Genomic DNA, 24,915 nt, shown 5'->3' on the forward strand with positions numbered 1-24,915 from the left:
GTCATTTATTTATAATGAATAATTATAGAGTTTTTCTCTTTAAAATCAAATCAACTAATCACTAGGTACAAAATTTTGTAAATTTAACTTGAGCACGCATGAGATGCAGGTTAAAAAAGTACAATTGTAAAATAATAATTAACGAAGAAATTAATACACATGTTTATTATTAATTAATAGTAACAATTTTCCTGGTGAGATTGTCATGAGAGGCTAACTGACCTGACTATCTGTCTTCATTCTCATCTTATCATCCTCCACTGGTGCCCTACCAAGGTATACTGTTATCGCAGGCGGGTATACCTACCATTCCATTATCACCCATGAAAGATATATCCAATGTCATGTGTAATTGTTTTCAAAATTAATGTATTGTTGTTTCAAAAAATTCACACCCTGCACATTAGAAATAGAACACAGCACAGAAGAAATATTCTATTTGCAAATGTTAGCCGTGGTCACATGTGACAAAGGCGACACTACCGCCGGCTCTCGGATGAAATTTTAAGATTAGTTCTCGGTATTGCCATCACAAGAAAGTCCCATTCCCATAAAAGACCCATTGACTTTTCTAAACGATACTTAGGAACAGCAAATTTGTTTTTATATCTAGTATTAATGTTACATTAAAAAAAATATATTCAAGGTTTTTACCTAAAAATCGGTTAAAACGGGATACCTATAAGGCTAGAGAACTCAATTAAGTCAATATACAAGATTTTTGACTTCTTTGTACGAGGGTTAAATGCTTTTTTAAGGTTGGCAACCCTGCTTAAAGAAAGAAATTATCTCACAGTATCCCTAATTAAATTTAGCATCTATATCCAAAACCAACTCTTATCCTGCTTCGCTTGTTCTTGTAAACGTCGTCTGTTGTGGAATGTTTCGTGAGATTCCATCTCCACGGCTGAAAAAATGTAGAAAGAAACATATCTGATTAAAAAGTTATTCCAATTGCAAAATGCTGACCTAAAAGTAGATGTCTTAGGGACGAATAAAATAACTTTTTAAAAAATGTCTCAAAGTAGTAAACGAAGTTGCGAGTCATTGCTAGTTATTACCTCATTCCTTTGAGTTGTTTGTATGGATAGTCCATAAAAATACGTCATACAACTTTCATAAGTTTGTCACAGCTAGTCATACTTGTCAGATTCCATGGGAAGAGCCCAAGGTTGTAAGTAATGGGGATTAGGTCACTAATCCCCATATATAACTTAATAAACACTAGAATAACTGACCTAACATCATTGTCATCGTATCATCCTCCACTGGAGTCTCGCCAGCGTATAACGTCAAGGCAGACGGGTGTGGTATTCCTTTATCATTAATTAAAAAAACACTCCAGACTAATGTTTCGCCTCTTAACCTGTAATTTCTCTGCCTAATCTACATCTTGCGACCGAACAAATTACAGAGTAAACTGCTTGGCGGCTGAAATAGGTGAGACTGAATTTTGCACGCAGACTCACCTTATCTTTTACAGTTTAGGTAAAGTATCGTATGAGATCTAACAAGAGGACAGATAACTAATAACTAGCTGTGTCCGCGGTTTCACCTACGTGATTTTTATAGCCTATGTGCTATTCTGATGTAGGTATATGATAGTATTTTAAAGTTTCATTAAAATCCATTCAGTAATTTTTACCAGAAAGACAAACCATCGAGCTTTTCATCCATCTATGCACAACTACAAACTTCTATTTTTATAATATTCATATATAACTAGCTGTCCCGGCAAACGTTGTTTTGCCTTAAAATAGAAAATAAAAATTTAGGGATGGACTACCCCTAACATTTAGGGGGATGTAAAATAGATGTTGGCAGATTCTCAGACCTATTCAATACGCTCACAAAATTTCATGAGAATCGGTCAAGCCGTCAAGGACACGAGAATTTTATATATAAGATATATTATGTTATCTGTGATATTAGTAAGATTCAATACCTTTAACTGGATATAACGGCCACAAACTAAACGGATAGTATCCAGCCCGTAACCTTCTAACTAGTATTGTAGTTTTCTCTTGCACCATTTTGGGTTCTGAAAATAAATCATTACGTTTATAAGTCATTTAAAAACATTCAATTTTCGCGAAGGCTGCGCAGATAGAGCGATATATCATAAGCATATTAATAATAATAATCCAGGGTAATTCACACAGCGCCATCTAGTTTCAAGCTAAGCAGAGCTTCTGTCATGGGAACTAACAACCGACTTATGTAAATGCTTAAATACATTTTTACACATATATAATATACTGACATCGGGGGGAAAGGGACTTTGTAATGTAAACTGCTAACCCCATTGAGATTGAGATTCCCCCTAGAAACAATTGTAATAAATTCCTGGATAATTTGTGACGCCCGAACTGACCTGACCTCATCGCCATCCGTCCGTCCGTAGAGCGCAGTGATGGCTGGCTCATCCGTCATACTCGTGAACGGGTGCTGCTTGTAGGGACCGGTCTGCTCTAATCACTATGACTGATTTCCTCTTATTAATTGTTTAACCAGTTGGTTATATATTCAATATTTTTTCTATTTGAGTATTTAATTGAATTAGTGCTAATTCGTGGTTTGTATTTCACACACTTAAACTTAAAAATGTAAAGTAATAATAAAATTATTTAAAAGAGCAACACGCAAGTTTCTTGCTCGTTCTTCTTGTGATGAGACAGCTTTCCAACCGAGCGGTAAATTAAAAAAAAATGTAATGACTATTCAAAAGTGCTTCAATGTAAGTTTATTTGAATAAATGATTTTCTATTGTATTCTATTCCTAATATCCTCCACTGGTCCTTGGTCAGCGTAAACCGTTAGCGCAGGCAGGTGCAACATTCCATTATAATAATCCATTAAAGAGAAATATACTAACATAAAGTACGTTTAGATATACTTTTTTTATTAATTTTAAAAAACTTAATCAAATTAATTTTAAAAATAATTACACGCATTACCTTGTTTTCGACACATACATACCTAATTAAATGAAAATGAATGAATTTCCAGGACAGTAATTTATCAGAAAAACAAGATGTCTGCCGCCTAGTTGTATAAACAGTCGTTAATAAAAAAGTAACAGACCAACAGACAGACATACCTTCGAAATCATAATATTAATATAATAAGGAAGCCTGTAAATAAAACATACGCTTGTCCGTTGTAAACAAGGAAGTGTTAGGGCGGTAATCGAATCCACTTCCTCATCTAAAACTAGGAAGACATCGAAGGTATCAATGTCAAAGTCGTTATAATGTGTGGAATATTTGTAGCAGTTTCAAGTATGAATAATGAACGCGTATTACATGTCTGATGTACCTATAAATATAGGTATGATTTACACATAGAATAAAAATGTACCTGAACGCTATGTTCATGGAAGATATACGAGAACAACTATTATTAGTAGACTTTATCATCGAAATAGAATGTCTGTCTGTACGTACATTATAACTATGTAACTAGCCCCAGAAACTCTTACTATCGAATTTCTCGGCTTGTTCTATACTTCTATACACGCACGTATTATATATATAAACCTTCCTCTTGAATCACTCTATCTATTAATGAAAACTGCATTAAAATCCGTTGCGTAAAGAAGTATCTATATCAGTTGTCATGTACCCATAAAATAAGCTCCGCTTTGCTTTGAACTAGTATAATTACACATGAACTAGTATAATTACACATCTAAATATTTTAATCATCAGCTTAAAAAATAAGTTTCAAGCTTCTAACTTAAAAATGACGATTCTTCCGTATGTTATCTCCTCTTTCAACCCCTTACAACACTTTTTTCTTTTTATATATTAGTCAACAGACTAAAAAATAAGTTTCAAGCTTCTAGCTTTAAAAATTGCTAAACTCCCATATAACCCTTCATCTCCCCTTTCAACCCCTTACAACACTTTTTTCTTTTTATATATTAGTCAACAGACTAAAAAATAAGTTTCAAGCTTCTAGCTTCAGAAATGACGAATTTCCATATAGAATTCCATACAACTCAATCAGCAGCCTAAAAAATAAGTTTCAAGCTTCTAGCTTTAAAAATTGCTATACTCCCATATAACCCTTCATCTCCCCTGTCAACCCCTTACTACTCTTTTCGCATTAAAAAGTAGCCTATATGCATTCTTAAGATCTAGAATATCTGTGTACCAAATTTCATTCAACTCGGTCCAGTAGTTTTGGTGTGAAAGCGAGACAGACAGAGTTACTTTCGCATTTATAATATTAGTAAGAACTCCTGGTGATTGCAACCCACAGCAATAAGGAATCGACTGAGAATAGCCAAGGGTTAAATTGCGTATACGTATCTCGGCTTTATTCTTTAATCGATGTACACAATTGTAGTAGGTAAGTGTAACTGCAATGCACTTCCTGATTGTTGGGTAACCATTTTCCACTTAAGAGCAATATGCATGGAAATATGAAACGATTTAAAACCTATATTAGCATGTCAGAGCAGATTTTTATGTAATTTACTCGTTTTATAATCATCACTCATGAATAAATACATTAACCTACCATTTTGTTCCTACTTTTTATATAATTACTCTGAACTTTATAGTATATGTATTGTGTGTTTATATATAACTAGCTACCCACCCCGGCTTCGCACGGGTGTACATGTATTATACAGATGAACTTTCCTCTTGAATCACTCTATCTATTAAAAAAACCGCTTCAAAATCCGCGTAGTTTTAAAGATTTAAGCATATATCGGGACAGACAATGACAGCGACTTAGTTTTATACTATGTAATGATGATGATGATACTAGCTGTCCCGCCCAACGTTCTTCTACCATAAAAAATATTATTCCAAAAAAAATAGAGGTAGATGCTATTAGAGTGAACTTTCGAAGTTAAATGTATTTTTCGATACTAAATAATAATAATAATAACACCCTTATGGGGAGTATGAAAGATAGAAGTTGGTGATTCTCATATCTACCTGATATGTATACAAAATTTTATAAAAATCGGTCAAGCCGTTTGGAAGGAGTATGGTAACTCACATTTTGACACGAGAATTTTATATATAAGATATATTATTTCGTTTATTTTAGAAATTTTACTATAACGTTATTGTTACACGAAGAGGTCAGTAAAATATGTTTTTATATAGTTGATAATAATTATGATTAAATAATCGTAGAGTAATCAGTCTTACAAATTATAGGCATATATCTAGTAATAATAATAATAATAATAATAATCTCAGAACAATTTACACAGCGCCATCTAGACCCAAATTAAGCTAGCTAAAGCTTGTGTTATGGGTTCTAGATACATAGATACATTTTTTTTTTCGTAAATACATACATATTATACATAGAAAATACCCAGACCGATACAAACAATCATACTCAGGAATACAAATGTTTGTGCCGTGCGAGGAGTCGAACCCGCGACCATCGGAAGTAAGGCGGTGTGCTAAACCGTTAGACCACCGAGGCCGTCGAGTAATAGGCAATATAATCTATATATGTAGGTTACAAAACAAGTAATTTAAATCTATAATGTTGTCGCGGATATAAACGAGTAGGCCACAATTCAAATATCAAAATATGGGTCAGTTTATATATTTCCTTGCCGATATACATATAAACTTAAACTTAATAAATTTTGAATTAGAATTTACACATATTATGTCGTCGATCGGTTAAACAAACAAATTACGTACATTCTATTGTCCATTTATACTTCGTTCGATAGAAACAAAGAACTACTAAAATAATAAATTACTAGAATAGATAATATTTTATTCATATAAACTTAATTTAAGCACTTTTGTATAGTCACAGTTGTCCTTCTTTTAATCTACTGTTCATTTGGAAAGCTGTCTCATCACAAGAAGAACGAGCAAAAAACTTGCGTGTTGCTCCTTTAAATAATTGTTACAACTTTACATTTTGAAGTCGAAATGTGCGAATACAAACCACTATCACTATTTGGGGGTAAAGGGGGTTGTTAGTAATGTAGAGTAATTATCCCATTACCACCATGGAAACCATCGTCATAAATTATTGGCGAATTTGTCTCGATGGGCTAACTGACCTGACCTCATGCTCAACTTATCATCCTCCACTGGTGCCCCGCCAGTATAAACCGTTAGCGCAGGCGGGTGCACCATTCCATTATCATAAACAAAAAAAACTATCACTATTTTGTTAAAGTCAATATTATTATTATTATAAACGCGAAAGTTTGTGAGTATGGATAGATGTTTGTTACTCTTTCCCGTAAAAACAACTGAACGGATTTTGATGAAACTTTACAGTAATATAGCTTATACATCAGAATAACATATAGGGCATAAATTTCATGCGGGTAACCCAATAAAGTTAAATCATTATTTAAATTATTAACCGGGTTTTAACACGAATAATTTTATGGCAAATAAAGGTATTTACTTTTTAAACAACTTTCGTTAAACAATCTAGTGACGGTAGATGAAGAAAAAACTGCTGTCACCTATCTACATTGACATCGCTGTTACTCCAGTCAACTCGTGACCACGGTTAGTGCAACCTAGTCGAAACGTCGAGAGAGGTAAATACCTTTATTTGCCATAAAATTATTCGTGTTAAGACCCGGTTAATAATTTAAATAAAGTTAAATCAGTCGCAGTGACTAGAGCATAAGTAATTAAATTAATAATAACATTCATATTACTAATACTAGGTATATAAAAAGATGAACTTACTTGATAGACTTTTCTCAAAATCGTTTTCGTGGATTTACTTACGAGACTAATATTACCACAGATATAATAATCTTACATAGTATTACCAAACGATAACGTTGAACTCAAGTATTGTGAACCAGTTACGTCGTCCGGTCGCGGTGTCGAGTGCATTATTGTTTGTTTATAGGTCAACAGGGATATCAAAGGCGCCGCGTGGCCGTTGACACATGAGTGAGTTCACCTAGTTACAGATGTGACAGTGCTCTCAATAAACCCGCTGATTGTGACCACATATAGAACGGTTACACTCCTAACTCACTGACCTATTGACGCACTCTATACTGGGGTATAGACGTTAGTAACACAGTTTTTTTTAGAACAGAAATAATCATAAATAACGGTAGGGAAAAAATATAATATAAAAAATATTGATGTTCCTAAGCGGCTAAAATGTCTTGTATGATAATTTTTTTTTTTTAATTTGAATTTGAATCTTAAGCAAAAGTAATTATACGGTTTGTATCTTAACAGAGATTATTAAGTAAGTGATCCCGTTATTCCTTATTATTATTATTATTAATACGCGAAATAAAAACTGTGTACCCCTTTCTACGAAAATTACGCGAACAGACGAATATGATATTTCGCACACTTATAGTTTATACAGAGAAGGAGTATAGAATGCTATTATTTTTTTAATTGTGCATAAAAAATAGATCAAATCAATAGAAAAATGTAGGTGAAGAAATTCTCCCTATTTGAATTTAAAAATTAATATATATTTTTATAAGAATGTACATTAATGTACAAAGTCATTTGAAACAAAAAAGAACTGAGTTTTTGTTATCTCTTATCTCGAAAGCACTCTAACGGAAGATTTGATCATATTATAAGGATCTATATAAGATTTACATGAATAAAGATATATAGTTTGTTTTAATTTTTTTATTTATGTAACTGGATTGCAAACAATAATGTAACATCGAATACACATGTACAGCGCAACATACATCACGTTATCATGTGATACCCCTGATACCACCCATGCCTCACCGTCCTAGATGACTAAGATATTTTCTTTAAGTTTTTAATGGACGATAATAGAATGGTGCTCCCGCCTGCGCTAACGGTTTACGCCGGCAGGGCACCAGTGGAAGAATATAAGATGAACATGAGGTCAGGTCAGTTAGCCCCTGACCAATTCACCAGTAATTTATAATGATGCTTTTCATGTACATTTAAAACAATTTGGTCATTAGTCCATATTATTAATGATCCAAGAACTGGCGGAATGTTTCGCAGACCTCTATGAGTGATGAGGTTGAATCAGTGAATCAGTCATTGCATCAGTATCATCACTAAAAAACAAACATTTAAGAAATAAATTAATCACAATCATACCTTAAGCTATAATGTATGATTGTGATTAATTTATTTGTTCCCTGTGGTATCTAGGTAGTATATAGGTGGAATGATTGTACTACATTAGCAAGTTCATTTATCGTGTGCTACATTGTCTAACAAGTTATTCCTGTAATATATCTGGTGCAATGAAGAGTATAAAAAATAAAATAATGCACTCGTATTAAATGATAAACTGATTTAAAAAAAACCTGTATTGCCATTGAAAACAACTACGATGTCGTGGCTCTGATTCCCGTATTTTCGCTGCCATATCTCACCCTCCAACCAAAAACAATGCAAGCTGCTTGGTAACTGAAATAGGCGACACTATCTACGTAGACTGCACAAAATCTACTTCAGGTAAAACCATGGGTCATCCAAAAATATAGTGTGATCTAATTCTAAGTACTGAATCAATTCAACTCAAATATTACTAACTTTAGAAAATCTACTCTAAACCTTTAACTTTAAAGTCTAATTCCAAATAGAATTCAAGAGTTGTGCTAATCCAATATTATATTTATTAATAATAATAATATATATATTGTAATTCATTCATTGTCACAAATACACAGAAAGAAGAAACATAATATACAACAAGTAATAACAATAATAATGTGATATATATATACACAATATTAAGAAATATTAAAGAGAAACATGTAGCTGAGGACAAAAGGAAGAACAACAACAATAAATAGAAAAACAAAGGGAAGTTTACATTAGGTGTGCAATAGGTGAAGTTTCAAATAAACAAATGACATCTACAACAATATTGTGGAATTACCTTCCAAATAAAGTATTTCCTAAACGATACAATATTGAAAATTTCAAGAAAAATATTTACTCTTTCTTAATAAACCGGCAACGCACTTGCATTTGGTGTTATGGGTGCTCATGAGCAGCGGTAATCACTTACGACCAGATGAACCGCTAGTTTGTCTCCTATACTATTTAAGAAATACCACCTTTGTTTCACGATTTGATCGTCGCAAGTGGCGATGTTTACTTTAAGAAAAAAAGTTCATTCCTTCTTAAAAGGGATTATTCACTTAGATTTTCCCTGGTGATACGGATGACAGGCGGTAATCATCTACCATCAGGTGACCCGCAAGCTCGTTTTTTTCCTGCTATAAAAAATTCCACCCAGGGGATGGGTTCCCCTTTGTTTCACGATATTATATTGATACCGTCAAAAAAAGTGCTTATTCCTTCTTAAAAGATAAGCTACTGTCCTGCATTTCTTCTAGTTTTACGGGTGATCATGAGCACTAATCACTTACCATCTGGTGAGCTGCAAGCTCATTTTTTAATTATGCTATAAAAAGAGGAATGTGTGCTGGGATATATACTAGAAGTAAAACTTCAACGAACAACACGATACGGCTACCTCCACACGACGGTAAAGCTTTTTCATGACCGTAAAATCTCACTTGCATTTCCCCTGGTGTTACGGGTGCTCATGAGCGGCGGTAATCACTTACCATCAGGTAAACCGCAAGCTCGTTTGTTACCTATGCTATAAGAAAAAAAGAATGTGTGAACACGATATATCGGCTACATCCACGCGATAGCGCTATTTCGTGACCGAAAAATCCTAATACACTCTATTTGTATAGAAGTTTAACTTTAAAAACCCCACCTTTGTTAGGCGTTTTGATGGTCGCAGGCGGCGGTGGCACCGGTTCTCCAATCACGACCACAATAAGCGCGCACGCGCAAACAACAAACGTAATACGAGCGTGCGACATGCGTACTGTATCAATAACAACTGCCCCACAAACCCACGGCCCCAACGCCCACCAAACGGAATCATTATCATCCTTACTAATATTATAAATGCGAAAGTAACTCTGTCTGTCTGTCTGCGAACTCTGTCTGTCGCGCTTGCACGCCTAAACTACTGAACTTTAACTGAAAGGTACATAGTATAGAAAGTAGATATATAGAAGTCTAGAACCTAAGAAAGGATATAGGTTACTTTTTAATATAAAGAAGGGATGTAAGGGGTTGAAAGGGATCTCCCCTTCCAACCCCTTACATGTTAAAGGTTGTATTGAGGTATCGTCACTTTTAAAACTATATTGAAGCTTGAAACATATTTTTAGGCTATTGTTTGAATAGGGTTGAAAGGGTTGAAAGGGGAAATGAAAGGTTGTATGGTAGTATTATCATTTTTAAAGCTCGAAGCGTAGTACTTATTGTTTTTTTTTATGAATGATAATGGAATGGTACACCCGCCTGCGCTAACGGTTTACGCTGGCGGGGCACCAGTGAAGGATGATAAGATGAACATGAGGTCAGGTCAGTTAGCCAATCGTGACAAATTTACCAGGAATTTATCGCGATTGTTTCCAGGGGGAACCGCGTGGAGGTCAACCTGACATAGTACATTGCTAGTAATGGTATTATGAGTCCACGTTAGTAACAATCCCCTCCCCCCAGTACTTATTGTTTGGGTTGTTGAATTATATAAATAGATTATTTAATATAAATAGATATGACATTCAAAGTTTGTAAAAAATTTACCCTCATGGGGGTAAAATAAAATAGGGGATGAAACTATGTATGGAAATTCAATATAATTTATTTTTGAAGCTCGAACGTTGAAACGTTTTTCTTTGGGTTTTTATAATCAGCCTAAAAATGCTATGCAAAGTTACTATTCCACGAACAAAGTCACGGACACTGGTAGTATGCAAATAAAATCATAAAAGGCAATTTATCTGTGCATTGAATATTAAAAAAATGTTTACTTTTTGTCAGGGGCGAGCCAAGGTCTGGGAATGTGCCCCTAATTTTTAAAACTACCAAACGCAAAGTAGATATGATTTATGACTAAAAATAGGCCTGTAGTTACGAGTACACTGTATCCTAGGGCCCGCCACTGCTGTTTGTTTTATTTCCTTGATTTATCACATTATTAGGAGTAGGAATGCATTAATAATGTTCAATAAATCCTTCTATATACCTACTACGCCTTCTATTATATTTTATTTCTAAATTTAATATTTAAAAAAAATATGTCTGTCTTAAGCCTGATCAATATTTAACATTATATTCTGAAAAAAAATCATTCTAATTCCTCCAATCGAACAGACCAACTGACAGTTTTTTTTCGTCACGAATTTATTTTTGTTATGTATTATTTATATTTTTATGTGTATAATACGAGTCTATATTTACTATTATTAACTCTAAGAAAATTACAATACTAACAAGATGAGCAAAATAACCGGATTATTATTAATTAATTTTTACGGTTATTTATAAAAAAAAATATGTAAAGAAATAAAAATAAATAAATAAAGATACCACGGGAGAGAAACCACGGGCGCTGTTAGTCATAAATAAAGCTCCTACACGCAACGTCATGCCTACGCAGTCTGGTACGCTTGTAACAAATTTAATGGACTTAAACAGTCCCCGGTAAAATTAAAATAAAAAATATGGTTATGGGATTAAAATGCATAAAATGTTCTTACAAATAGTACAGAAACGCGTATAGAAAATGCCGAGTGTAGTCTCGATAAATTATGATCAATTGGAATGATCCTCCATAACAGCATCAAACCTTCCTACGGATCGACGTGCCCGTAGTTATCGTATGCATAATATAATTATTATTGATCTTTTCGTCCCTTGACTGTAAATTTCATTTCAAATTATATCTACACATTGGTAAACATAAAACAACACTGGCACTCAAGCATAAGTACACAGAAGTTATTAGAAAAAGAAAAAAACTGACAACTAACTCAAAAACTTGGAAAGTAGGTAATACATGTATAAACTTAATTCAAAATTACTAGTTATATTTACTTTTATGGTGGCCAAAAAATAAAGCATGAAAAAGAGACCCTCCTTTTCTAATTTAAAATTAAATTTAAGTAGAGTTCTCGAAGAAAATAAAAAATTGCATTATGAACTTCAAATAGCTACTGAAAAACAACACCAAGAAATGTCCAGAGCTATTGAGCTAAAAGAAAAACATATTAAGCTTAAAGAACAATTTCATACTGCCAAAATAGAAATATTGAAGATTAAGAAACTAGAAGCACAATTTTAATGCAACACATAATTATCTAGACTCGTATTACGGTTACAAAATAGCGTTTATGAAAAAAAAATGCATCATGTTTGTAATTACAGAATAAAAAAAATCCAGATGGAAAATGAATATTTAAAGAAACAAATAGTTAAAACAAAAAATAAACGCTGTGAAGCAAAAAATAATGCTGAAAGTCTAGCTGTAGCAAATTATTATTTAGAAAACTGTCTGCACGAAGTTTGTCTCGAGGTTCAAAATTTGAAAATGAAAATGGCTGATACAAAGGAGGCACTTTTGTAAATTGTTAAAGACTTTTTTTTTATATATATATAACTCGGCAAAGTGGAATTGATAAAGTCAAGTTTTAGAAGCTTTGGTTGCATGTCATTTAGGAATGTAGGTACTTAGTAATGTAGCTGGGTAGGTATTGTTATTTATTAATTAGGTCTTCTCTTTGAGTCATACTTTTTTACTCATGGGTAATAGACCCTGACCTACTAACAGTGAAAGAATTTTATTTAGATGATCAGTAGAACCGGAGATTACAGAACATGTCTATTCAACAATTCCGCATATCTTTCATTCAAGTATTCATCGAGTTATCTCTCAATTTTTGAATGTCATATCTAAAAATTAATTAAGAGAGTGAAAACAAATAGGGTAACTATTACCATTTACTGAGAGCTTATATAATATTTGTTTAGTTTTCAGTAAGTTCTATTTAACGGAATTAAAATATTTGATACCAACAAATTATACAGGAAATTATGATAGGAATCATAAACTTATGTATAAACAAGGATAGAAATAGTATGTACATTGCGGTAGGCTCTGAATTTCTGTAATGATCTGTGGTTGCAAGTGTTGCCACCTTATTCATTTTTGTTTAGTTGCATTTTTTGTAGGCAGAAATAATAAACTAGGACCAACATTCTTTATCCAAAATAATAAACATCATAATGATTACAGACTTTAAATATTTGAAACTTAAGTTACACATTGCCAAATTTTTTAAAATTACAATTCATTGTACTATTTAAACTAAATTAAATAATAAATAATTTTAGGCACAGGTTGTCAATATATTTCACTTGAAAACAAATGAGTAATTGTAATTTTTTTTTAACATTCGATAAACGGTTATAATGCTGTTAAGTACGAAGTTAGAGAGCTAAATTGAACTAATATTCCATGTCAGTTTTGTACATGTTAGTGTGATGTCAGTAAAAAGTGATTAAGGTTGGCAACCCTGGACTGTCAGATTAATAGCTTCTCGGCAACACATATATATATAAATATATAAAAAATAAAGTCTGTTTTTGATTTCGCTGTTTTACTTATATTTATAATTTGTATAAACGTATTCTTTTGTTTAAAGAGTATTATACATATATAGTTACAACGCTATACTTCATCTTATCTGTTATCTATAGCCCCACAGTTGTAGTAATTATAATCAAATACAAGTTAAACAATAATGCAAAGTAAGTTCAAGTGTTTTTATTGAAATAAATAGTGCCTGATGGTTATTATTACCTTACTATGTACCTACTATGATAACGATTTTAATAATGATAAAATTGGGACATACCTGTATGTATAGATTTTATATACTTAAGTTTAATATCTAAATTATTTGACTACCTACTATATTTATGTGTATATGACCTAGAAAGTAAGAATGGGAAAGATATTTACACTTTTTATATGTAGTAAAAGATGTGATTTGTAATCTATACAAACTGGTATCTGCCCAAAATCTTATGAATCAAATGCAATCAAAATCAAATTTTTCTACCGCCAAGCTTATATATCCAGAATGGCAATACAATAATAATGTAATGGCTACCAATTGCCATTAGATACCTTGTCAGATTGTTTGCCATTCCACATTAAAAAAACTTGTATCTGTATGCACTAAATCATAATAAAATAAAGTATCGGATTAGACAATAAATATATATATATATATATATATATATACATAATATTTGGGAAGTCTCTTACAGACTAAAAGATTTCTTTTGTAAGAGGTACTTTTTATACAAATTTTTCAGAGTCCTATAAAGAGTTATATTATAATTATTAATATTATAATTACAGGTAATAGAAGTCGTTCCCGTTCACCAATCAGATCACAATCCAACAATGACTCCACTAGTGATGACAGGAACTCCTTTAAAAAGAGTCACTACTTGTTTATTGCAAATTTGCCTGCTCACTGGGACCATATTAGGGTCAAGCGGTTTATTTCTGACACATGCAACTCTAATGTGAGTACTCCTATTATAAGTTCCACCACTTCTGTGGTCTAACGGTTTAATACACCACTTTATTTCTGATAGTCACAGATTCCATTTCTCATACAGTGCAAATATTTGTATTCTTTATGTATATCATGCATGTATTTACAAAAAAATAATTTAATATTAATATAAGTTGTTTAATATAATAGAAGCTACTGCTTAGTGCTGTATAAATTATAGTGAGTTATTTATTCATTAAAAAATTTACTAACAATTACATTACAGGCAATTTCACAAGCATTGAAGTATGTAACAATTTTAAAAGATTTTAAACAAAAATCTAAAGGAGAATGCTTACTGAAATTTTCAAGTCATAACGCTTGTAACATGGCTTTGCAACAACTAAAAGGTGTTGAATGTGAAGATAAGAAAATAGTTGTGATGCCAGATTCCGGTAAGAAAATATTGATTTTATTTAATTACTAGCTGTTCCCGCGACTCGTCCACATGGAATTTTATTTTATTTTTCTAAAATATAAGTAGCCTAAGTTACTCCTTATTACATCAACTACCTGCCAACAAAGTCCCGTCATATTTGGTCCAGCCATTTCAGATATTAGCTGGAATAAACAGACAGACAAAAATCGTAAAAAATGTTATTTTGGTGTATGTACCATATTTATATTCTATATCGTATATCACATGTAGTAAAAAACAGTTATTTCAATATACAAATAAAATGTGATATACGATATAGAATATAAATACGGTACATACACCAAAATAACAATTTTTGTCTGTCTGTTTGTTCCAGTTGGACAGTTGAAATGACTGGGCTGATTTTGACGGGACGTTTTTTGGCAGGTAACTGATGTAATTTGGAGTAACTTAGGCTTATATTTTAGAAAAATAAAGTTAAATTCCACGCGGACTAAGTCGCAGGAACAGCTAGTATAATATAATTTATATTGCTCTTTCCATGCATTACAACGATTTATGATTGCAGGTGAACTTTTCGAGCAACTTGACAATTCCAACAAAAATAAAAAGAAACCGGAGGCATTGTGAGTACTTTTTTTTATTAACTTATATTTTTTATATATTTATGATAACAAACACAATTTATAAATTACGTAGCAACATCTTATCACATCATATATCGGAGATAACCTTTACGTTACAAGGTCATCTTCGTGGGTTCCTTTATGGGTTCTCGCCTATTTCAGCTGCCAAGCAGCTTGCTTTGTAAGACGTGTATTGATTGAAGGTTGAGATTTGGCAGTGAAATTACAATATAAAAGGAATTAGTGACCCTATTGCTTGGAATATTGCTACCTGACATGGTTAAATGTCAGATCGACCACCACGCTGGGTCCCCTGGAAACCATCGCAATTAATTCCTGATGCCTTGCAACGGGCTAACTAACCTGACATCATTCTCATCTTAGTATCCTCCACTGCTTCCGTATATTTACCATCCATTAGAATAGAAATAATCTTTATTCAAATAGTAATATAAGCTTTATTTAACTTAATATAAGCACTTTTGAATAGTCAAGTTTTTTTTATTCTACCGTTCATTCGGAATGCAGACTCATCACAAAAAGAATGAGAATGAAACTTGTGTGTTGGTCTTTTAAATAAATATTGATTTACTTATATTTAATTAACAACAAGGATTAGGCATGCGACAATCAACATAGAAACCGCTACGCACTTTATCTCTGTTCAAGAATGTCTATGTCAAGAATAAAAAAATCTTTATTTAAATAAACTTACATTTAACAAAAATATGTAACGACTATTAAAATTTACTTTTTCATTTTAAATCTACCGCTCATTTAGAAACTGTCTGTCTCATCGCAAGAAGAATGAACAGAAATGTATGTGTTGCTGTTTAAAATAATTTAGTTGTAACTTTACATTTTTAAATTGAAATGTGTGAATATGAACTACCAACTTGCATTCATTAGAATCAAAATAATAAATAAACAACCAACTGGTTGAGTAATAAAATTAAATCAGTCGTAGTGATTAGAGCAGACCAGTCACTACAAGCAGCACTCGATAAAGCAGCCTAATTTAAAAACATAAATAAATGTATTTGTTTGTTGTAATTTATTAGAATGGACCTAGTAATCAAACGAACCAATTTACCACTCGAGATTCAAACACCAAATAACCCAAAACCTGCAGATAGGAACCAACATCAAGGGGTGCACGAAACATATGGACTTAGCTTGAATTTCTTGCAAACACTGGGTATAAAATTGCCATTGCAAAAAAGGATATTCGTACGAAATGTAAGTACTGTTATGACATCAATTAGCCTTGTTGAGAACATATGGCCTAGCGGTTTAGTACCCTGAATTACGCACAAAAGCTCGTGAGTTCAAGTCTAACTGACACCAAAAAATACTTTATTAATTTATATAGCCACGCTAGCCCCTGCACGTTTGATTAAAATAACAAAAAGTGTGTGCAACAATGCAATGATAATATAAATAGTTTTTTCTTTCTTTTTAATATATGGAGCGAAATGTGGCCAAGTTTAATAAATTTATATATATTATGACGGTATATAAGTTAAGGTAATCCGTATTTATAGCCATAAAGCAATAAACCTTCGAATCATCATTTTAGTCAGGAAGATGTCCACTGCTGAACAAAGGCCAATAGAACCTTAATAACAATTAAAATTTAATTTTAAAATTGTTGTTATAATTTTTCAGTTGCCGAGTGATATAGAAGAAGACAAGTTACGCGACCTCTTTGGCTATGCTGGCCTCATTTATGGAGTATTGATTGTGAGGCAGAACCGCGATACTGAACCGAAAGCATTCGCCAAGATCGAGTATGATCATCCAGTGGAAGCTGTGCAGGTATGAAATAAATCAAATATGTAAAAATCTCGCATCACCTGTAGCTGCCTTTATCTCAGCAGTCAGCTGCGGTGTAAACTGTACTTTGATTGGGGAATGAGATATGAGAGTGAAATTACAGGATACAGATGTTACATCTTTATTCAGGGGAAAGGAAATTTTAGCAATGAGGACTAATAACCCTAGCAATGTACCATGTCAAGTTGACCTCCATATGGCCCACCCTGGAAACAATCGTGATAAATTCACCGTGAATTTACCACGATGGGCTAACTGACCCAACCTCACACTCATCTTGTCATCCTCCACTAGTGACCCGCCAGTGTATACCGATAGCGCAGGTTGGTGCACCATTCCGTTATCATACATAAGAACATCTTAGTCCCTTGTAATGGCAAAGACTGATGGGAGTATCATGGATGTCACATGATGATGTGATCTGTTGTGCTGTTCTTCAATATATACTGACAACGGTATTCAAGTGGGCCATATTTGAATCCAATAAATGAGCCCAATGGCAATATATTGTAGATAGATAGGTAAATTCTTTATATATAAGTAGCTACTCGTCCCGGCTTCGCGCGGGTGTACATGTATTATATATATAAACCTTCTTCTTGAATCATTCTAACTATTAAAAAAACAGTTTCAAAATTCGTTGCGTAGTTTTAAAGATTCAAGCATATATAGGGACAGACAGCGACAGCAACTTTGTTTTATACTATGTAATAATGTTAGATACTATACTTTATATATACTACTAGCTACTCATCTCGGCTTCGCATGGGTGTACATGTATTATATATATAAACCTTCCTCTTGAATCATTCTATCTATTAAAAAAACCGCTTCAAAATCCGTTACGTAGTTTTAAAGATTTAAGCATACATAGGGACAGACAGCGACAGCGACTTTGTTTTATACTATGTAATGATACTATACTTTATATATACTACTAATAAATCTGCAATTTGTTACAGGCAATATCAATGTTCCACGGCCACGAATACCTGAATAAAGTACTACATGTCCAAATGGATAACAATTTAAATGGTAAATTCAACAATCTACCAAAAGAACTTAAGACTGTAGGACCAGGTTTAGGGCCCAATGGAGAACCATTAAGGTCAGTTAGGAACGCCGTAGAGTTTGAACCTCTAAAACAACTGCTAATACAAGAAATTACTAAGCTACAAAATATGAAATTGCAAGAAGGAAATTTGAACACAATGGCCATGAACCAAGCGATCCCACAAGACAACTCATTAGGTGTCATAAACAATTTGATGAATTTACAGAATCCAATGGGTACATTGAATGTAAATGCATTTAATCCACTCAATCAAGCAAATTGGGGTGGCCTCAATATGATTAGTAATCAAGGGACACAAAACTTACAAATGTTACAAGGATTACTACAACAAACTATAGGCAACGATTTATCAAGTATCCAAACACAAAGTGTGTCAAACACGATACAGAATCCGTTGACCAATCTGTCACAGACACAATGGGGTAGTAGTGTGACTCAGAATCAGTTCGGCAATATTGGACAGAGTAGCTTTGGAAATATGACTCAAAATCAATCGGATAAAATTGATTCTTTTACACAAAGAAACCAAATTAATAATAGACAGAGAGATAGAATTTCTCAAGAACGCGGTGACAGTTATGAAAAAAACTATGATAAGTTTGACATCGAGCGCCTTAGTTATGCTGACTCGAAATATTCCAAAGGTTAGTATTTCTTTAGGGCATACAATAGCTGTAGTCATATATATACTGTATATGTACTGATATATTTATTTTGTTGAACCATAAGGCGCTATCCATAAATTACCTCAGACGTTAATGGAGCAAGGTGATCGACAAAGAGTAACAGTATGTGATAAGAGGGCGTGATAGACTTAAATTTCGTAATGTTATTTTTTTAAATCTAATATATATCTAAGTATTAACCCTTTGCCTCGTAATTATGATTTAGAAAGTTAGCAAATAGTATGGATTTAGCGTAAAAGTTGAGATTTAGTGTCCTTTGTATGGTGACATACAACGCAACGGTGAAACGACTTATGTCCCTCGTACAGGGACATACGAGCGCAACGATAAAACGACTGATATCCTGTGTACGGGGACATACGAGAACAGTAAAACGAGTCATGTACCACGTACGAGGACATGCGAGCGCAACGGTAAAACGACTGATGTACCACATACGGGAAATTAGGGTCCAACGGTAAAACGACTGATGTACCACGTACGGGGACATAAGAGTGCAACGGTAAAATGACTGATGTACCACGTACGGGCACATGCGAGCGCAACGGTAAAACGACTGATGTACCACGTACGAGGACATAAGAGTGCAACGGTAAAAAGATCTTCAAGTGTTGTGTTCATGCAATGTTAGCAATTGTGATGTAATCATATATATTTTTTAATGCAAACGACTGATTTACCACGTACGGGGACATAAGAGTGCAACGGTAAAATGACTGATGTACCACGTACGGGCACATGCGAGCGCAACGGTAAAACGACTGATGTACCACGTACGAGGACATAAGAGTGCAACGGTAAAACGACTGATTTACCACGTACGGGGATATAAGAGTGCAACGGTAAAACTACTGATTTACCACGTACCGGGGACATACGAGTGCAGAAGGTTAAAACCCGATTTTTTCTAAATTAAACCGATTAACCCATCTGGGATTTATTTAATTTCAGAATCCGATTCTATGTACGGACGCACTGGAACACCAAAGAAAAGTGATGAGAGTGATATCATGTCATCGGCAATGTTACTATTCACCAATGTAAGTATTGAAATGTAAAAATTAAAAAAAAACAGCCTCTACTCGACACATTCTTTCACGAGATATTTAGCGTAGGAAAGCCAGCGGTCGACGCCTATGGTTCATGTCATTTCACTTTCTTTTTACATTGTATTTATATCACAGAGTATTTATATCACAGAGACACGTTTGATAATTTATTTATTAATAAATATATCTATGATTATATTTCCGTTACTCAGACAGAGGTCCACCATTTTGCAATGATTATTGATTATTAAAAAAGGCGCTAAAGCACGTACGGTTCTTCAATCGTACGCAGAGCGAGCTGCGACGCGGGCGGTCTTTTTGTTTACATTGTGAAAAGCCTAATCGTGCGTGAGCGTACGTATAAACGCATCTATTTTCAGATTTATAGCGCATCAGAGATGCATCACTTATGTGTAGAATTCGGGGTATTATTATTATCGCGGTATTATGTGTAGTTTATATGAATTACAATAATAAAGATATAAATTATAATTTACTAATATAGTTATTAGTTTTTTGCTAACATAATATGGATGGATATAAGAATATATAAAAAAAAATTTTAGCTACCTTCAAGTGTGACCACAAAGGCATTGTCGACCAAGATGAGTGAAGTAGGAGAAGTGACGTTCGCAGAGATGACCGGGCAGAACAGGGCCATCGTGAGGTTTACCAGTACCCGTGATGCTGAACGTTGTATTAGTATCCTTTTTAAATTTGTCATAACACACCCTGGCAGTAATTTCTGACAAGTATATAGCCTCGGTGGTGTAGTGGTTTAGCACATAGTTTAATATATTGACGGTCACAAGTTCGATTCCACGCATGATGCAAACATTTATATTCATGAATATATTTGTTAAGAGTTTTCTATGTATGTTACATTGTATTCACAAAAAAAAAGTATTCAAGTATTTTTATCAGTTGTCTTAGTACCCATAGCACAAGCTCAGCTTCATGCTCATGTTTGTGGGTGTTTTCTATGTATATATTTAAAAAATCTATATATATGTATCTGTTGTCTAGTACTCGAGTACTCTAGTACACAAGCTCTGCTTAAATTCACACAGCGCCATCTAGTCCCAAGATGGTGCTGTGTGAATTTTGCTGAAATATTATTATTAAATATAATTTCTTTTAACTATTATATCAGGACTTTTCGATCGTTCTAAAGTGGACGGACAGATAATTAACGTGAAATTTCTCTAAATAATGGTAAGTGAACTTTTCAGATATATAAGGCTGTAAGGTAAGTAGGTATAGATAAAGATATATTAAAAAAAAACAATGTTTTTCTTTAAGGGAATTGTTTTTGGTAGTTATTAATAGTTTGTTGTCATTGTAGTTTTAGGAGCTTAGTAGTATTTTTATTTGTTGTAGTGTTATTTTTATACATATGTACCTATATAGGTAAATAGAAAATGGAAGAAAAATATTAGGATTTTTTTATACTTGTCAATTGTTTGTACAAATCTTACGGAGATTCCTAGTATTTTTCCTGTATTTTCTATTTACCTATACATATATAAAAATTAAACTACAACAATATATATATTTTTTGTTTCCTTTAAAGGATATATTTTTGGCAGTTATTAGTTGTTTTTTGTTATTGAAGTTTTGCTTTTTATTAGTTTATTAGTATTTATATTTATATCTATTTAATACTTTATGATTCATAAAAAATATAAACGGATATATGTCTCTGAGTTTGGTTTCATAATAACACAAATGAAGCACCACAAAAAACAAAGTAGACATTTATTTTCAATTTTTTTTTTTCTGTTATGTACGTATAACAATTTTCAGAAATAATATCCGGTTACAATTTTTAAAATTGTCTTCGCTATATATTTTTTATAGCGTAATATAATTTTCCTACCCTACATAGCGTTAGAGAATTTGGTATTTAAAAATTTGATCCTGACAGTACCGACCTCTGTCGTGGTCTTTGGTGATGCTATAGTTTATACAGCAATAGACAAACAAAATTGCCGCCAAAACTTGGATTAGCTTGGAGCTGCCGTTTCACTATTATTATTCTTAAGGATCAACAACGCGCATGTGACACCTCCGATGTTTCAGGCCCATCAGATGGGTCCTATGCTTGTTTGCCGACGTGGTAATATTAACCTTATACATAAAATTCTCGTGTCACAATGTTAGTTACCATACTCTTACGAAATAGCTCGACCGATTTTTATGAAATATTGTATGCATATTCAGTGGGTCTGAGAACTGGCTACTATCTATTTTTCATACCCCTAAGTGATAAGGGGTTGGTCACCCCTGACATATTTTTTTTTACTTTTTTTTTATTTTTTATAATATGGCATACAACCCTAAATTTTCATCATTCTATCACTAACCCCCAAATTTTTAAATGGCTATTTATTATATTATATATGGCAAAACAACGTTTGCGGGATCAGTTAGTAAAAATATATATAAAATACCAAAAGCTTCTCCAATCCTGTTATTAAGTGATTTCCATGTCAAATTAATGGAAAATACCAATATTTTCAAAACGCTAATAGTAAAGTTTGTGTATTTGTATTTCCCTCAATTATTACCCAAGATTTTGACATATGTGGACTGTGGATTCATCTTGAGTCCTCTTTACACCTAATCTATGGATCTACCAAACTGACATAAAAACCAGTGCTGCTGCCACTGTCCATTCAATTGTAAGAAATACATGCTGTTTTCTAGTTTTCAAACTATAAAAAGTTGGATACAAAAATATCCTTACTTAAATATGTCTCAATGGAACGAATTGTTCTACTTTGTCGATGCTGTATGTCCCTCCACATTTCCATTGACTAGTGTTTGGAATTGTCCTCTCACATTTTCGCCCATAGATATTGTTTGTCGCCCATCTCGACAGGTTCTATTCTCATCACGGAAATATAAATGGCCCCCTGACATTTGCTTACTGCAAATACCATCCATTTTTATATGATCATTTTAACACTGCCTCGGTGATCTAGCACACCGCTTTATTTCCAATGGTCGCGGGTTCGTTTACTCGCATGGTATAAACCTTTTGTCTTCCTGACTTTATTGTTTAGGAATATTATTATTATTATTTGTAGTTTATAGTAACTAGTTTTTACATGCGAAACTTGTCCCATGCCCTCTTACAAATTTAACGCCTCTTAGCCTACAATCTTGAAGTTTTCTTCCATTTTTTTATCTGTGGGTACAGGGTTATGACGCTGGTCATCAACCACATTGTTATAGTGGGCTTACCAGATTTCCAGAAGGTCCCACAGTTTTCAACACAATTTTCTTTTAATACCTACATTAATGTATGTATGTATATCATTCTATATACTATACCAATGATATTATGTTGTGAAACCGAAGTTAATATTAACAATAAGTAGATTTAGAATGTTAATGGTTACAAAAAGTTTTATATTTACAACTTGTAGTTTGCCATCTCATGATTATGTTATAAACTTATATAATTCGCCACCAAATTGCCAAATGTATGTATTATGGACTAGTGTTAAGTTTATATTTTTCTTTTAATCCACTATAAATAATATCAAAAACAAGAAAATTTTGTCAAACTTAGGAGACAATTGAGTTGAATTACTGAAATTTTATGAAAATTGTACATATCATTAAGTTTATAATTTATAATTAAAAATTGCACCATCTAAGGACCTGATTTCGTAATTTACCAGTTTAATTGCATTCTTGGAATTTGGTTTCGAATCTTTGTAAATTACTTACAGACTTTTGTTTAGGTCCCATAATGTCTGGTGAATTATAGTTTAATTATATTCAAAGTCGATCTACTGTTATACATAAATATAATATACATATACAAAATTATTTTTGACTTTATTATCTTTGACCCCAATTGGTATTTTTATACGTAACATAAAGACAATGCGAACTTCTTGCAATAATTATTGTCTCGCATTATCTTGAGTTGAATTACAACTGACCAGATGAGAATTGTTATATTTAAGTTGGCAACATTATTGAACTTCACAGAGAAGTCAAGACGCTAATTTTACCTTTCATAGACACAAATTTCATCAATGGAATGCAGTTTACTTCTCTATTAAAGTTTTCATCTTTTATTTACTTTAATAAGTACTAACATGTTGCCATATTATTAATTGTCATTGTCTTATATACCCATTTTTTTTCTTACCTTTAATATTATATAATCCATATTTGTATAGTTTATACTCTTCACCGTTTGCAGTTGGGTTGGACTTTAGACTTTAATATTGGATCTGACTCTTAAAATATTTTCCTCCGATTTATGAAGTTTTACTAGAGGAAAAATAAAACCAATATGAATGATTCTTTTGTTTTTATTTCAGTGGAGTTTGGTGATGAATTCAAGACCCATTTTTAAATACATTTAATTCTTAGTGATTAGACAGTTATTTTCATTGTTAGTAATAAGCTTGCATCCATTATCTTCTTTCGTAGAGGTTTTTAGCATTAGGATTTTATTTCAATAAAGTGTCTAATACTGCCTTTGTGGTTTTTTTTTATTATTATAAAAAGTCAGTACAAACAAATCACCTGCATCACTCCTGTTAGAACAATTTACAGGAACATTGAGTAATGAACATTAAGTTTAGTTACTACTGGTTTACTATCCAGAATAACCCCCGAGAGGTAGTGAGTTCAAATCTGGCTGACACTAAAAAACTTTCAACATAAAGTTTATATTTTAACTGTAATGTTTATATTTTTGCCTGATTCTCCAGTGATGGAAACGATTTAAATCAAAATTTAATAAGAGTGACGGCTTTAGGCTCAGCGTCGACTACGTTGTAT

General features: G+C 32.8%; 1 protein-coding gene and 1 long non-coding RNA gene across 2 annotated transcripts; one reads left to right on the forward strand and one right to left on the reverse strand.

Moving 5' to 3' along the window:
• Positions 1-41: 41 nt before the first annotated feature.
• On the reverse strand, positions 42-9,827 carry LOC131855069 (uncharacterized). The gene is made up of 3 exons (XR_009358090.1): positions 9,739-9,827; positions 1,946-2,041; positions 42-907 (listed from the first exon to the last, which is right to left on the reverse strand). It is a non-coding gene; the product is annotated as an uncharacterized LOC131855069 (long non-coding RNA).
• A 3,710-nt stretch (positions 9,828-13,537) lies between these two features.
• Positions 13,538-24,609, forward strand: LOC131855062 (myelin expression factor 2-like). The gene is made up of 11 exons (XM_059206273.1): positions 13,538-13,631; positions 14,251-14,420; positions 14,679-14,847; positions 15,400-15,457; positions 16,519-16,696; positions 17,126-17,275; positions 18,256-19,012; positions 20,006-20,094; positions 20,670-20,805; positions 21,257-21,318; positions 24,450-24,609. The coding sequence occupies exons 1-10, from the start codon at positions 13,625-13,627 to the stop codon at positions 21,310-21,312; spliced, it is 1,770 nt and encodes a 589-aa protein (XP_059062256.1). The 5' UTR covers positions 13,538-13,624; the 3' UTR covers positions 21,313-21,318; positions 24,450-24,609.
• Positions 24,610-24,915: the final 306 nt, after the last annotated feature.

Source organism: Achroia grisella, unplaced genomic scaffold, assembly GCF_030625045.1.
Source record: "Achroia grisella isolate CSIRO2021 unplaced genomic scaffold, CSIRO_AGI_Agris_v1 utg1295, whole genome shotgun sequence".
In the NCBI taxonomy this organism is placed as follows: domain Eukaryota; kingdom Metazoa; phylum Arthropoda; class Insecta; order Lepidoptera; family Pyralidae; genus Achroia; species Achroia grisella.

What these genes read in the sequence shown, in the direction of transcription:
- LOC131855062 (XM_059206273.1), top strand. An exon ending in ATCCAGTGGAAGCTGTGCAG is followed by an intron (nt 17,276 to 18,255) that starts GTATGAAATAAA and finishes AATTTGTTACAG; the next exon opens with GCAATATCAATGTTCCACGG. An exon ending in CAATGTTACTATTCACCAAT is followed by an intron (nt 20,095 to 20,669) that starts GTAAGTATTGAA and finishes AAAAAATTTTAG; the next exon opens with CTACCTTCAAGTGTGACCAC.